Raw genomic sequence first — 14,391 nt, 5'->3', positions numbered from 1 at the left:
CTTATACATTATGTTACATGTCAAATATTGCTAAAATTTAATTCGACTTGTCAGGTTGTGGGCTACCTACGTGCGGAAAGTCCGCCGAATGAACTTCTTCCGTGCTAATAGACCATTTGTCTTCTAAAAATTTTATGTAATCGCTTACACAAACTTCGGCAAGGGTTATTAACCCCGGGCAATTTCTCGATCAGAAGAGAGATCACGCGTAATGCCGGCATAACGAGCTGCATAATTGGCCGCACGCGAATAAATGCGCGCGAGCGCGTGTATATACTACAGCAGTTTAAGCTCGTGCCGAACGTGTTCAGGTAAAAATCGTCGAGGATTATCTGCAGTGGAATTCATTCTCCATTCGTAGAATTTTCGATATTTGTCGAACATCGTTCGTTGATAAATTTTTCCTAAAATCTTCTTTATCGACTGTCATGCAGATTTCGACGTTCTTTTACCGCGGTCGATTTTACGAACTATTTAACAGCACAAGGATAGCAATTTCGAGTAGCATCGTTCTGTATTTATGCATGCAAACTTTTTAAACCACCGACTTACATTTGCACTGTTTCTACGCATGCTGCCACGTGTGTGACTCACATATACGGATCGCTGGTACGTATTATATCTACAATGGTGTAAACTGCACTTGATCCACAAGTGTTAACATTCGTTTTTTTCAGTATAAAGTCTGCGTTCGTAAATTGTCGTCGATAGATATACAATGTTTTCGATCGAAATTATTCTTATCTGTTATATTGACTGTGTCCCGTTATTTACTTGGAAACTTTGTTTGTAATACAGATGTGATTTTGTTCCGTGTACGGATCGCTTTTATTTCGTCGTCACGAAAGTGGCTCGTTGTTAAATGTTAATTGCCCTGCAATTTTCGTGAATATTCTTTTTTCTCCCTCTCCCTCTCTCTTGCTCGAAAACTTTCCACTTTTCGAGCGCGATGACAGAAACGTTTGGGAGCCTCTGCACACCGGGGCAGCCTCCTTCTCGACGGTGAAGCAGGCGTTCGAAAAAAAATGTGGCACCTGCCTTCTCCTTACGAGCCCCGAGCTGAGCCCAGGCTGCTCGCTCGTGCCACAACTGCAATCTGTTATTTCACCATCCCCCAACCTTGCTCCTTTCTCTGTTTCTCTTCTCGTTTACTCATACCACCAATTCCTCGTGCCACAAGAAACCTTATCGCCCATACGAACGTGCAAAGGTATAAACCGAGGATTTGTTGCTGGTCGTAACGATACTCGACAGTAGATAAGAGCAATTAAATGCAACGTGCAGAGAATGGACAGTATAACGAGCGGTACAAGCAAGCATTTTTAATCCACTCGTCTCATTGTATTAATATCGTTAAAATGGAAACGAAATTGAAATATCCTGCAACGTTGATTAAAAAACCGTTTATCTCTTGCCGGAACGTTACAAGTGTGGAACTTAAGTACTCTGTTCGAAACGTTCCAGAACAAACTTATTCTTCGATTGTCGCTGTGTGATACACAAAGAATTCCTATTGATTGATCAAACAGTTAACGTACAATGGTGCTTGGGTGTGACGAGGCGTTTGCGTGATTCAGGATTGGGATCAGTATGGCAGGATTTATGGGAAAAGAAGTCGTGGATTTTGCACTGATTTTTCGTGATTTTCTAGCGACTTCTTCCCGGTTTTCAGACTGAAACTTCCATTAGGGGAACGTTGTTTTCAGTTATTTGAGGCGATAATCCGAGAAATCGAGTTCCAATGATTCTACGAAGATCGTTTAAAAAACCGAGTAGAAGACTTTTATTTTAGAAAGCTGCCGGTGTTTCGTGTGGCCATTAAGTTAGGGTGACGAATGAAACCGTTGTCATAAATGAAATTTCTTTCATGATTGCCAGCAAAAAGATTAGACGGGGAGATCGTCGCCCGACAATAGACAGATCGTCAATTCAGAGGCACAAGTATCACTTCCGAGTTGTCTTTTCTCTGCGCTGTAGTGTTCGAAAACTCGCGTATCAACTTCCAGCAGCGAGTGTTGGTTTTTGATGTTTAGGACCCATGCATGGCTAAACATTCATTTCCATATAAGCCGATATGTTTCAAATGTAAAGCACTCTCATACGTTCGCTACAGTAACGTGAAGATGGTAGTAAGTGCGAGAAGAGATGGAGAAAGAGAAAGAAAAAAGGAAGGTGGGTTAAGAGAAACGAACTGGTACCAGCCGAAAACTAGTTTAAGGCCTGAGGGTCTCACCCCTCAAGAATCCTTACAATGATTCCATGGGATCCACCGCGTTTCTGATTCTATTTCCTTTAACTGGCTCTATCGACCTCTTTGTATTAAGCCCGCCAATGTGTGACGCTACTCTAGCTTCGCGAGTGTGAGAACCGAACGGAAAATTCGTAACGAATGATGACAATTATATCGCCGTGCGACTCTATTAACATGGCCACCTTGGGCACTTCTATTTTCATAACTAAAGAGAGGGCTGTCTTCCTTTTTAACTACGTGTTTTCGTTAAGTGTATACGCGCATAGTTAATAGAAGAGTTACAATATTCGCGAGATGAATGAAATATTTGAAATTTTAATAGGAATTCACGGTGGGAACGTTGGAACTTCTCTTTATGTTTACACCATCGGTCCTGTGTTCCTGATTTCTATTCAGATTTTGATTGATTCGTTCTCAGTTCGTTCTGCGGTTTCATTGGCATAGCACTTGAATTCATAATTCTCTACGTTATGCGTATCTTTCGTTACGTGATCGCTCTTCCTGTGAAATCCTGCACATGGTTAATGCCAAGACCACAGGCGCTGTCTTAGACCTGACGAAAGGAAGTCCGTTTTGCGGTGCATCCGCGTCATGCAGGCACACGTGTATTACACGTCGTTCGGTTGTTACACGCGTGTTCGTGTTGCGGTAAACCGTCGGTGCGAGAGATGCAACTGCGATTCAATTGTTACAAGAACATTACGCAGAATTTTAATATGTTCCGCCTTGTTACTCGCAACATACGATATATCGTTCACATCGATCCGTTGAGCGTATCGCGAAAATATCATCCACCGACGTTATCCACCAATTTCACGTTCTCTCTACTCCGACGATACATCCACGGTGCAAGGGTATCAGGTGCACATAATCTCGTCGCGCACACGTAATGCACGTGAATCGCATGTTTTTCCACTTGCACACGTGGGATTGCACTTTTCCCATTAGCATAACAAGGCCGCTGCACCTCGCAGCGCGTATCAGGTCAGTCAGGTTGTACGATAGGAAGGGTGCAATTGGGGGTAAGTTAGACCCCTGCAGCCGGGTCACCACCACCGGGCTGGCTGAATGCACTTTGTTTGCATTTCCTGCACCGGAGTGCCGCTGTTTGTCTATATCACTTGTCCCCCTCCATTTCGTAAACCGCAAACAAACCGTTCGACGACATCGATGCGATAGAAACAAATAAAAGACGACGAGGAGAGTCAGCGTCGCCGGGTATACGATGCATCTTTTCCTTCGCGATGCAATGCACTCTTCTCTCTCTCTCTCTTTCACCGCCGTTCCGCCTGTCTGTTTCCTCGTCTGTTCTCTCTCTCTCTCTCTCTCGCTCTCTCTTTTCTTGGAGTGAATCGTTGCACTCGGCGCGTGCCAACCTCGTGCCCTTCTCTGGTGGTGTGCCCCCTCCCTCACCTTGCATTTAATTCTGCCTCTGCTCGTCCTCCACCCCTTTCAACTCCCCACTTTTCTCGGACCACCCCACCCAACCCCGTTTCTCTTCTCCCTCGCTCTCCCCCCTCTCTCTCTCTGTCTCTCTCTCTCTTTCTCCCGTTCCCCTGCCGCCATCGACCAACACCTCACCCCACCCTCCCTGGGTCGAGGTGCATCCTGCATGCACTTGTTGCGTCAATGCACAGCCGGCTGCTTCGGCACGCAGGCGCAACTCGAATTTCTGGATGTTGTTGATACTTTTTTATCGGGCTTTAGGGACGGTGCGTAGTGTGCGATGCATTTCAAACGCGAAAGGATTATTACAGGGGACAGTTCTCTGCAGATTAACGCGGGGAGCAACTGATACCGAAATAATACGTTTATCAAATTACGCGGATCTCCGGGAGACACCGGCTTATTCACACCGGAATGAGGGCTTTCTCATTAAAAGTGAGATTCGACACGGCCGTCCAAATTAGACGACTGTTATTGGAAATGTTGGTACCTACGTGTACGTGATCAGATTGCAATCTTACCCGTTGCTCTTCCTTCCTCGCTCCAACTGATTTTCAGAATTTATGCTCGTTACCTTTCGAACATTGTGCAACTTGTTTTTATTTATGTAATATTGTACAGGGTATCAAAGTAAACATCTTCGTTGTTTTTAATGGTACTGGAAAATATTTAAGTAAGATTTAAAATACGGAGCATGGTGCAAGAAAAAATTTTTTCTTTTAATTTCTCGAGGTCATTGATTTTTTTCTTTTATAGGAAAGCGTACCTATGTTTCTTTCCATTGTATCCTGTATGGAGTATTAAAATGCTTTCGAGCATGACCTTGAACATCAAAAATGTGAGAAAATTCCAAGACAGTAATGCAATATATTTAGCATTTATCTTGTTGTTATTTCTCGAAAAATAATAAAAAATTTAGATAATGCAATAAACGATGCACATCATTTTCAGCATTCGTTAAACTGTCGTAATACTACGTCACAGTAAATTCTTTCGTTATCTTTCACCTGTAGAATAAATACGACAAACTTCATACGCAGGGTCAAAGGTTTCATGTAATCACGACGTTTAACGAGAACGATAATGCCGCTTTTAATTCAGCTGTTACCATAGCTCGCAATTGATTTGAAAACACAGGTTTCCACGAAAGGTGCTTGTTAAAAGTTTCACAGAAACAACTTCTTTCCCCATCTAACTCGCCGTGGAATTAGGCTCGTTATAAGTCTGCGGAGGACTGGTAATACCCGGCCTACACTTGTTGCATCTATGTTGAATGCAACTGGCGCGCCACGCAAGCGCCGTTTGCCCTGACAAGCTTTGCGACCTTCCATCTTCGTAACCTGAAAGCATCTGCGAACTTCCTCCAACTTTCTTACATTTCTTTCTTTCTTTTTTTTTTTTTTCAAATTATCCAATCTTTACTTTTCCCAGTTTTTCAAAGACTTTGAAAACACTTGGTCGCGTCAGTGGCAGAAGAATGAGTTCCTCGTACTTGAATTTCTTATTTCTTTGTCTCTGCCTATTCTAGTTCCGAATTCTTTTTTCTTTAGAGAGTTTAGGTTAGGATTATCAGGGTAATCCGTTGTGTAACGATTTTTAGTGAATAAGGACGACCTGGGTAAACATGAAACTGAATTGTTCTTCCACGTTGCCTTCCTTTCGCGCTTCTGCATTTCCCTTGATCCTTTTTCTCTGCAACAAGCAACTACCGGTGGCTTCGTACGTCGAAAGAGCAAAAACAAAACGATACAACGGGACTCGCCCGGTAGGATCTCTCCTTCCGATGTTTGCTCAAAGTATCTTCCTACGAGCCTCGAGGGACGATATCCCGATGATGAGGAGCTCGATACGCGTCTTCATGCAGCTGCGTTCACACAAGAAACTAACGTGCCTTCCGTGGGATTATCTTTCTGAAATTCCATTGACCAACAGATATCCGGTTGACCCTTGAAACTAGCTATTCGGTCGTTTTAACGCGTCACTGGGATATATCAGGTGTGAATTCATTTTATTTCCCAAAGAGGAGGATCTCTTCTTCGTTCGGCCATCGTGTTTTGAATGAACGCGTAACAAATCTTTCCGGCACTTTTTTTATACTGAATTATTTGATTTGTCAATATTCTTTAGTTTTCCTGACATTATTTCACTCTTTTAAAGCGAAGTATGGTATAATTAAATTTTTGTGAAATATAATAATTAATTATAAGGTGTAATTTGATTGATATAATTGTTTCAATTCGAAGTACAATGTAAGTGAACATGGCTGGCGTGAAGGAGCCTTTAAACGTAAACGAAGGAGTTTCAATCGAAACTACCGATCAGACGCTTCGGGCTGTCAGTTGCGAAAAGTAATTTGCGTTCTTAGGTAATGCGCTAGGAACGAAAATGTGATTATTAACGCAGACCCCTTAAGAGCTGATTAATGATCCAATTGAAAACTGTCGATTTATCCTCTTCGAATAGTCACTTGGAGTAATCGACTAATAATCACCTCCAATTATCTTATCATTTATAACGAATATTTGAGAAAACTTCTTTTTCCTATCGTCGACAAATGAAATCATACAATTGCTACATAGTACAAACTTAAAACCAGCAACAATGTACACGTGTAATAAAACAGCCGTTTTTGAACGTAATTCATATTCCCAAACGGGTGGTGGATGCCGTTTTTGAACGTAATTCGTATTCCCAAACGGGTGGTGGATGCAAAAAAAAAAAAAAAACAAAAAAAGAAAGGCGTAATGCTGCGATTAAAACAGCTTGGCTACAAGTAAATTATGTTTTTCGGAATATTAAATCCTCCACGGTTTTATCATGGACGTTGGTGCAGGTCGTTCCCCTCGTTAATACCTATTAATCATTCCCGAAGAAAAGGGCACGTAAGAACATTAAGTCAAGATGCACACCACGCTCGGTCGTGACGATAGCTGTTTTTTCCTCTTCTTTTTTTCTTCTCTCTCTCTCGAAAAGCAAAAAGCGGAGGTGGTTAGGGTTGCTTTGTTCTCCACGGCCGTTTTCAACGTGCGATTCCTTATCAACCATAGATCCACAGATGAGCAGAGATGGTCACGGTAAAAAAGAAAATTACACGGGTATGCGCGTGTACAGACTTGGCACAATCCGCAGGTGTAAAGGGCCCTCGCTTAATTATCTGAAAATTGAGGTACGCTGACGTGCAATAATTGTTATATACCCTTTCCCCCCCGATGGGTGTGTGTGCCTCGTCTGTTCTCTCCTCTGTTTTCACTTCCCTCCGCGTCGATGCACTTTCTCGCCGTTGTAACGTCAATGGTTCCGCTTTAAGGCGATACAAGCCAGAACGGCCCCGATCGTAAAATCTTGGACGGCGTTGCGGAAGACGCGATTTTTGTTGCTGAATGCAGCTGCTGGCCACGCCAAAGTCACGCTCGATGCCTTAATTTCGAATTGTTCCACCGGAACGATTCCCTTTAGGAGGGGCGCGTCCCAGAATGGAGATCGATTTTCTTCATTGACTTCGGTTTCGTTCGTTTCGATCGAACGCGCGACGATTTTCACGGAAGATTTTCCACGATGAACGTAGTAACAACGAGGAATAAATTTACTCGGTGAAGTGTGTGAAACGTGGGGAACTTGGAACGCGTTCTAGACGAGCAAGGACGATGTCTACGTATTTTCGACGGGATTACGATTACGGTGAAAGTGAAACTTGCCGAGAATGAAAGCTGTATCCAGGAGGTTCTCCTCTCTTGACAAATTGAAACTTCGCACAGTAGCCGGTACGAAGGTAGCATAAAGGTGATTTTAACGGCGATACCTCTTAATTGGCGTGACCGACGCAAAAGGACGCCGTGAAAAAGAAACCCCCAAGAATATGCACGGATCACGGAAGACGCTGCACCTGGCCAACCGACCGGCCAGAGAGATCCGTATCTCGACGACGACGCGGTTATTATTAATTCTTTTTTTCCACCTTTGCCAGATAGACCGCGATTAATATGCATGTCGCGGAGACCTCCAATTATCCGCGGTACGAAACTTTTTCTCCCCGCGAGTGTCGCCAAAGTGTCGTTCGTACGTCATACTTTCCCCCTTTTCCTTTGCAAACTGTACATGTGTATACACGATCGAAGGATAAATCAAGTTAGCTTGAACTTTTGATACTCTGCTGGAGCAAAAATTCCGCTTAAGAGGAAAAGCGAAATCATGGTATAATTAAGGAGTGAATGTAGTCCCACGCCCATCGAGAGAAAAAAAAAAAAGGAGCAAACTCATTTTGCACGTAAAAAGTCGGATAATGATCGTTAAATCTTTGCAGCTAGGTACCTTGCCAGCTTGTAAATAATATGCTAACGTAGATTGAAAGAAAAAATTCTTTTTTTTTTTTAACACACTTTGGTTTTTCGTTCGCGATCACAAAAGACGAACGGATAGAAGAAGTACGATTATATCAATCCTAAATACCTTACCCTGATATTCTCTGAAATCCTGTTTCCTTACGTATCCTACAGCTTCCCGTTTCCTTGTTTTAGGGGTAGCGGCGACGCCCTACCAGAATCTTCAGTTGGCCAAGTTGGCAGTGGTTGGAGGTGAGTCATTTTTACCAGCCTTTCTACTTTGCTCACTGACCTGTAAGATACGCACATTTCTTGACACTGAACGCAGCGAACGCAGTTTCGCGCTTAGAAAAATTTTCGTATAAACAAGATAAATAATTTTTTCTGTTAATTTCATTTACAACCAGTTTAATTACTGTTCCAAGGAAAGTGGCACTTGAATTGACCCACAATGAAATATCTCGAATAAATCGTATTCGATATAATCTTGAATGTATAATTATGATATAAAAAGAGCGCGAAATTGAAAAATAAGTAAGAAATTTCCCAACGAAACAGTTAAGTGTATATCGATTTGGGTCTTCTTTTCCCAAAGAAAAACCTGCAAGCTCGACGGTTAGAAGCCTTAGACAGCTAACCGTTACCGGATTACACGTGTACTCGTTCATGTGTGAACAGCGAACTTCACCGATGAAGTTTAACAAATTCCCAACGTTAGGACGTTTACTAACCTAATTAAATCATTAAATATACTCACGGGTATCTTCGATCTCTCTTTACAAAATCGACTGGTTTACGATCGTATTAGCGAGAATTGTGTGACATATTCGTAGGTTAGATTTCGAATTTCAACGATACTTTCCGCCGGTCAGAGAGACACTCCGATGGAAAAACCAAAGGATAAATCATTCGATCCTCGAGTATCTTTAAAAATAACATCTTTCTGATTCGATTTTCTCTACGGTAAACCCAGCATTCGATAGCAGAGCAGAGCGAAAGCTTTCCCAGCTTGTCCTGAGACAGCCGGGTTCCTGGTGCGAAAATTCTTCAAGGGTGCGTGGCCACTATTGATTCCAGGGATCCGCCACCCTTACGCTTTTTTTCCCCCGTTACCCTCTCTGTCCCCACCTAAACCCTCCCCTTTCCCCTGTACACCCGTCGTCTTCTATGCTCCCCTTGGAGGACCCTTTCCTCCTGGCCCGAATTACGTCGCTCCTCCTTGCTTTCCTTCCATCGGCTGATCCACCCTGGAGGGGTAAAAGCGGCTCTCGTTCGTTCCCTTCGTCTCGGATCGCCCGTTTCCACGGCCGTCCCAGTTATTAAACTACCCACTCTATGTACGATTTTATGGAATCACGTGGATGACATTGCCATTGGAAATTGCGTTGATAACACCGACCGAGTAATTATACTTGGATATACAGACTCCGTTTCGTTAGCCCCGTTTTACGTGATCTCGCGCTGCAACTGTAAAAACGTGTAACAGCCTGAGATTGTCCGCGAATGGGTCGAAGGTTGACGCGTTTCCAACGTTGAAAAATGTCGCTTTCTTCGGAGAAAATTCTCGAAAGACCTCGGAACGGTTCCGTAGAAACGAGGTAGTTTTCTACGAAGGTCAACCGCGGTGTCCATTAATTTTTGTGCGCCCGGAAACCGTTTGCCGATCCCACGCCACGGCGCACGCTTCATTGATACCGATATTTACAAGGCGTGCAAACTGTTAATTATCTTTTCGAACTGGCATAACCTACCGCAACTGTCATTAACACCGGGAGAGAACAAAGAGCCGCCATCGGGTTCGCGGTGAAGTCTACACTTTAGCTTTCGGAGATAAATCACACGAGATACGATGATACTCACGTGTCGAATGTGGTATTTAGGAGATTTCTACGGGCAGTTTAGGTGAAATCTACGCGAGATCCGAATACTTGGAAACGTGTTTCAGAAAAGACAGAGGCACCTCGTTTCCTGCGAATTCGTTCTTTCTTCTTTCATCGTTTCGTACGAAGCAGCGTGTTTTATGTAATGGTGAGTCTGCAAGTGACAAATCGGCTGCACAGGCATGACAATTTGGTAAAGGGAAAATAAGTCGCGGACCGTAGGAGACGGTTCTAGGAAGCTGATGTAGATTTATGCTCGATGAAGGGGATAATCGATTGATCAGTTACTGAATTAGTTGATGGGGGCTAAGCTGAGAGAAAAAGTGCACGAGCTGGTTTCAAACGACGCCCACCTTTTCCGGTGTTGATACGATCGTGAAAGTAAAAAAGAGAGGAGCACAGGCTGAGGCATTATTTATCGTGGCAATATTTATTTTTCCTAAATTACATTTTCATACATATCGTTTATTTTCATACAATTACGTAATTATTAAGCGAAATATAATCGTTGATTGAAATATTCCTGTTAATAAGGGTAAATTAATTTTGTTAACCCTTTAAAACACTCACATTTTTCTCAGCTTCATGTGCCAACAGTCATCAAGTTTATTTTCTTTTTACGTATCTCCTAGGCGTGTAGAAATAAGTTTCTCGTTATTTATAACGCTTCAACCTAGGCTTTTGCCGTAATAGAAAGGATAACGTAATTTGCGAAGGAAGTAGTTAAAGAAAATTGCTTCTATTGGAGGATTCGCATGAGCGTTAAAGGGTTAACGAAACGAAACGTGTGTTTCTTGGCAATTGCTTGATTCGCTCGCGAATAAATGTCAAGGAACTTGTCTGAAATGATCGTAAAAAATGGCTGTTTGTTTGTTGCGTGGAGAGGAGCGGTGTTTCTATCGCTTGTTAAGTTACCCTTTGTAAAAGAAAATTCATAGCGTAACCACGCGGCCGAATAACACATTCAGCATTCAAGTTCGACCTAGTATTAGAACTGGCTGTCCACTTGTTTATAATGGATCAACGTCTCTTCGTTTATGTGACCACTCCCCTCGCGGGGTTCCGTTCTTTTTTTATCCTCCGACCCCCTTTGCGTAATTCGGTGATTTGTAATCATCATTTGTTTTCTTCCGGAAGATTATGGCACAAGTTGCACAGGTGTGTCATTCAGATTGAAATTCCAGTAGAACCCGTCCCAAAATATCATCATGTATCTGTAATCAATGCAAAATTCAACTAAATCGTAGTATTTTATTACATTTTCTTTCATTACTTTACAAACATTTTTGTTTGTTTTCTTTTTCTTAGATATTTCAATTTCCCTCGATTATTCCGGAAGGAAATAGAAAACTCTAAATGTTGGAAAATTGAGGTATTATTTCTTTTCTGTAAATTTAATTGTAAACGCTTTGAACATTGTTGACAATACGAATTCTAATTGGTTTCCAACGAAACGACATGTACAATGCACGGGAGAAGAATTTCATAAAGGGGGCGTATCGGGATTGCTTTCGGTCCTGAAAGGACATAACGAAACACAATTATGGCAGGCGTTTGGACGCATCAGAAATTCAAGTGCTATCCGGCCACGGTTCTGTGAATGATAAATCTAGTTCAAGGATAACACCTTCGTCATTGCCAAAGATAATGACGATGAAACGTGAGCGCAGAAAAGCCAAGAATACCCGTGGTCGACCTGCACCCATATACCTGCAGGCGTGCACAAAAGAAAGGCGAATCCTTCCTTTCTACCTGGCCGAACAAAGAGACCTCCGTAACGGAATCAATCCTGTGGCTCCACGGAGAACCAGGAATCCGTATTTTGTTGTTCGGTGATTTTGCTCTTTTTATGGTTCGAATGTTCGGTGAAACTCTGCGCGCAGATTTGAACACTCGACGGGTCATTCCTGCGCTGCGATTCCGAGCGTTAATGAATCGCGAGCCAAATGCACGTGAAATAACGTATATGCAACGGTGTTTTTTTAGAACGTCACGGTGGTTGGGCACTTGTAATCTCCCCCTTTGCAGGCTACAAGGTGATCAGAGAAGTGCTTTTCATGTCGTCGAGCCTTAGGGTAAAGCGTTACATTTCTCAATTATTTGCCAAGTCGGCGGTACAAAGGGAATACTAAACATTCCAATTTTCCACGATTTTTATCAGCCATTCCATTTGTTCTGAAACGTTCCTATATCATTTCACATATTATCGAATTATTGTTTCATTTCACTTTTCTTGAAAATTACTGTTTACCATAACGAGCAATAGAAGGGAAACTTTATTGGCAAAATATAATACGGTACACATGTATTTAGACGAATCTTAAAGGAAATTGAGAAAATCCATGATTTATCTTAACTCGATTCTCGTTTCGTTCCCGCGGGTTTTACATTGTTCGCGTTCTTCACAGAAGTGTCATAAATAAAGCTAGGGAATGGAGCGTAAAATGGAGAAACAACTTTTAGTGCTTGCCGGCGTCCATCAGATGGCGACTCTGTACGCGGGCAACGTGGTTCCCCGGTTGTGTTACAGTACAATAGAGTATACTATATTCGTCGAATAGTTGAGTCTATCAGAAGTGAGTATCTTTATCAAAGGTAAAGAGTGTGTGGTGTGTGTCTTAATGTGGCAATCGAGCAACAATCACAGCAACATGGCATTCACGGGAAGAAAATGTTCCGGCTTTGATATACCCACGCAGGATAGTCGAGAACCTTTTCCTATTCACCCTTCTCTCGAGTCTCACACGCCGGTACGACGTTATATCTTTGGTGGGGACGAACAGTAAGGCTTCCCCTAGAGTAGGAGAGGGAGGAACAGTTGGTGGAGGGGAGGAAACCTGACCAAGGGTGGGGGTATATTGGGCGCGGCCTAGGACGGCCGCGCACTGCGTTGTTATAAAAATAATATCAGTGTACCCAGCGCGCTTTCCCGTTAGATATCCCGGCCAATATAACCGCCGTCAGCGTAGCATGCTGCTCTAGCCGTGTGTGTTTTCTCTTCCATACTCGACACCCGTGTGCGTTCGCGCTTCCGATAGGTGTACGTTAAACTTGGACGAGAATCTCCCTGTCTCGACGCATTTATGCCCCATTGATTGTCGCGCATTCGTCGTGATCGCAAGCAGCGCTGATCGAAACGCCCGGCAAAAACGGAGAAAGGGGTAGTAGAGAGAACGAAAGGGTGGAAGAGACAGAGGGATAACGAAGTGACAGAGAGAGAGAGAGAGAGAGAAGGAACGAAAGAAAGAGGGAGGGAAAGAAAGAGAGAAAGAGGAAGAAAGAGTAACCGGAGAACAGAGAGGGCGCACCCACGTATACGTGCGAAGTAAGGCCAGTGTCATTTACGAACATACTAAAACGCGGTCGCACGGAACGGAAGCCGGGTGTCGTGTCACTTCGTATTCGGCAATATATATATATATATATATATATATATATATATATATATATATATACATGTATATATACATATATGTATAAAAAGTGTTACGTACGAAGAGAGGACCAACGCGTAATAATTCTGTGGGACGTATCTTTTTTCTACCGACGTTTCTAACCCGTTGTGTCATCGCGTAAAACGGTGTTCATCATTCTTCGAGAGAGAGCAGTAGCGGGAACCGGATAACACACGGTCCCGGAATCGTCTTGACCGACCAATCACGTACGAGCTCTCGGCTGTCTCCTCCGTTTAGTTGGTAAAAGTGCTCGCGCGTCTTCGATACGTGGAGGGATTTCTACCGTTGGCTAGAGCGAAAGAGCAAGAGAAGGCAGCGTGCGAGAAAGAAGGACGTAGTCGAGGGAGAAGGGCAAGGGGAGGCACGGTAGTAGAAAGTCGAGGAGCAGAGGCAAGGAGGAAAGTACGAAACAGCTCCACCCGCGCGAGTTTCCCTTCGGCGCTCGCTGTGAGAACGAGACAAACGAAACGACACGCTCTATCTCGAAGGAACTTCCAAGTCTATAATAGTGCCGTGTGGATACTGTTCTTTTTTACACGTTATTTTCTTTCCTTTACTTTTTTTTTCGTTTTATTTGCCACGTCGCATCGCCGCGTCCCGTGTGAAGTCTTTAATAATCGTTATACACCGTGTGTGTGTCACGCGTGGTCGTGTGTCATCGTAGAAAGGTGGTGAAAGAGGAACGCCGATAGAGAAGAGAGCGTGTACAAGGAAAGAGAGACGAAGCGTGCTACGAAGAACGAAAGAGGGAGGAACACGCGCGAAGGAGTACGAAATTAAGGAGACGAGAGAGGACGCTACTGTACGGACAGCCCGAAAGAGAGTTTGTACGTCGGTCGGTGTCGTGTCTTCGTCGCATATACGCCGTCGTGTATCCTATTTTCATCCTTTTTCTTACTCTCCTCTCTTTCATTCGTGCTCGATCGGTCGCGCGAACGAGAAATCAGCCAGTGTTTAGTGCCAGTGTTTGTCTACCTCAGTCGATTAGCGGCAGCTAACGGCGAAAAGCTGCATTAAAAGATATTTAGAAGAGAAAAGAA

At 43.3% G+C, this 14,391-nt stretch overlaps 1 protein-coding gene across 1 annotated transcript in view; it reads left to right on the top strand.

The window, feature by feature from the left end:
- Positions 1 to 14,391, top strand: part of LOC108573444 (insulin-like growth factor 2 mRNA-binding protein 2) — an 86,104-nt gene that overhangs the window by 15,810 nt on the left and 55,903 nt on the right. The window contains exon 3 of the mRNA XM_017935896.1: positions 8,212 to 8,268. Within this exon, the coding sequence (XP_017791385.1) occupies positions 8,212 to 8,268 (57 nt within the window). The remainder of the gene's footprint in view (positions 1 to 8,211; positions 8,269 to 14,391) is intronic.

Source organism: Habropoda laboriosa, unplaced genomic scaffold (assembly GCF_001263275.1).
Source record: "Habropoda laboriosa isolate 0110345459 unplaced genomic scaffold, ASM126327v1 scaffold92, whole genome shotgun sequence".
In the NCBI taxonomy this organism is placed as follows: Eukaryota; Metazoa; Arthropoda; class Insecta; order Hymenoptera; family Apidae; genus Habropoda; species Habropoda laboriosa.
This window is presented reverse-complemented; position numbering and strand designations above follow the sequence as displayed.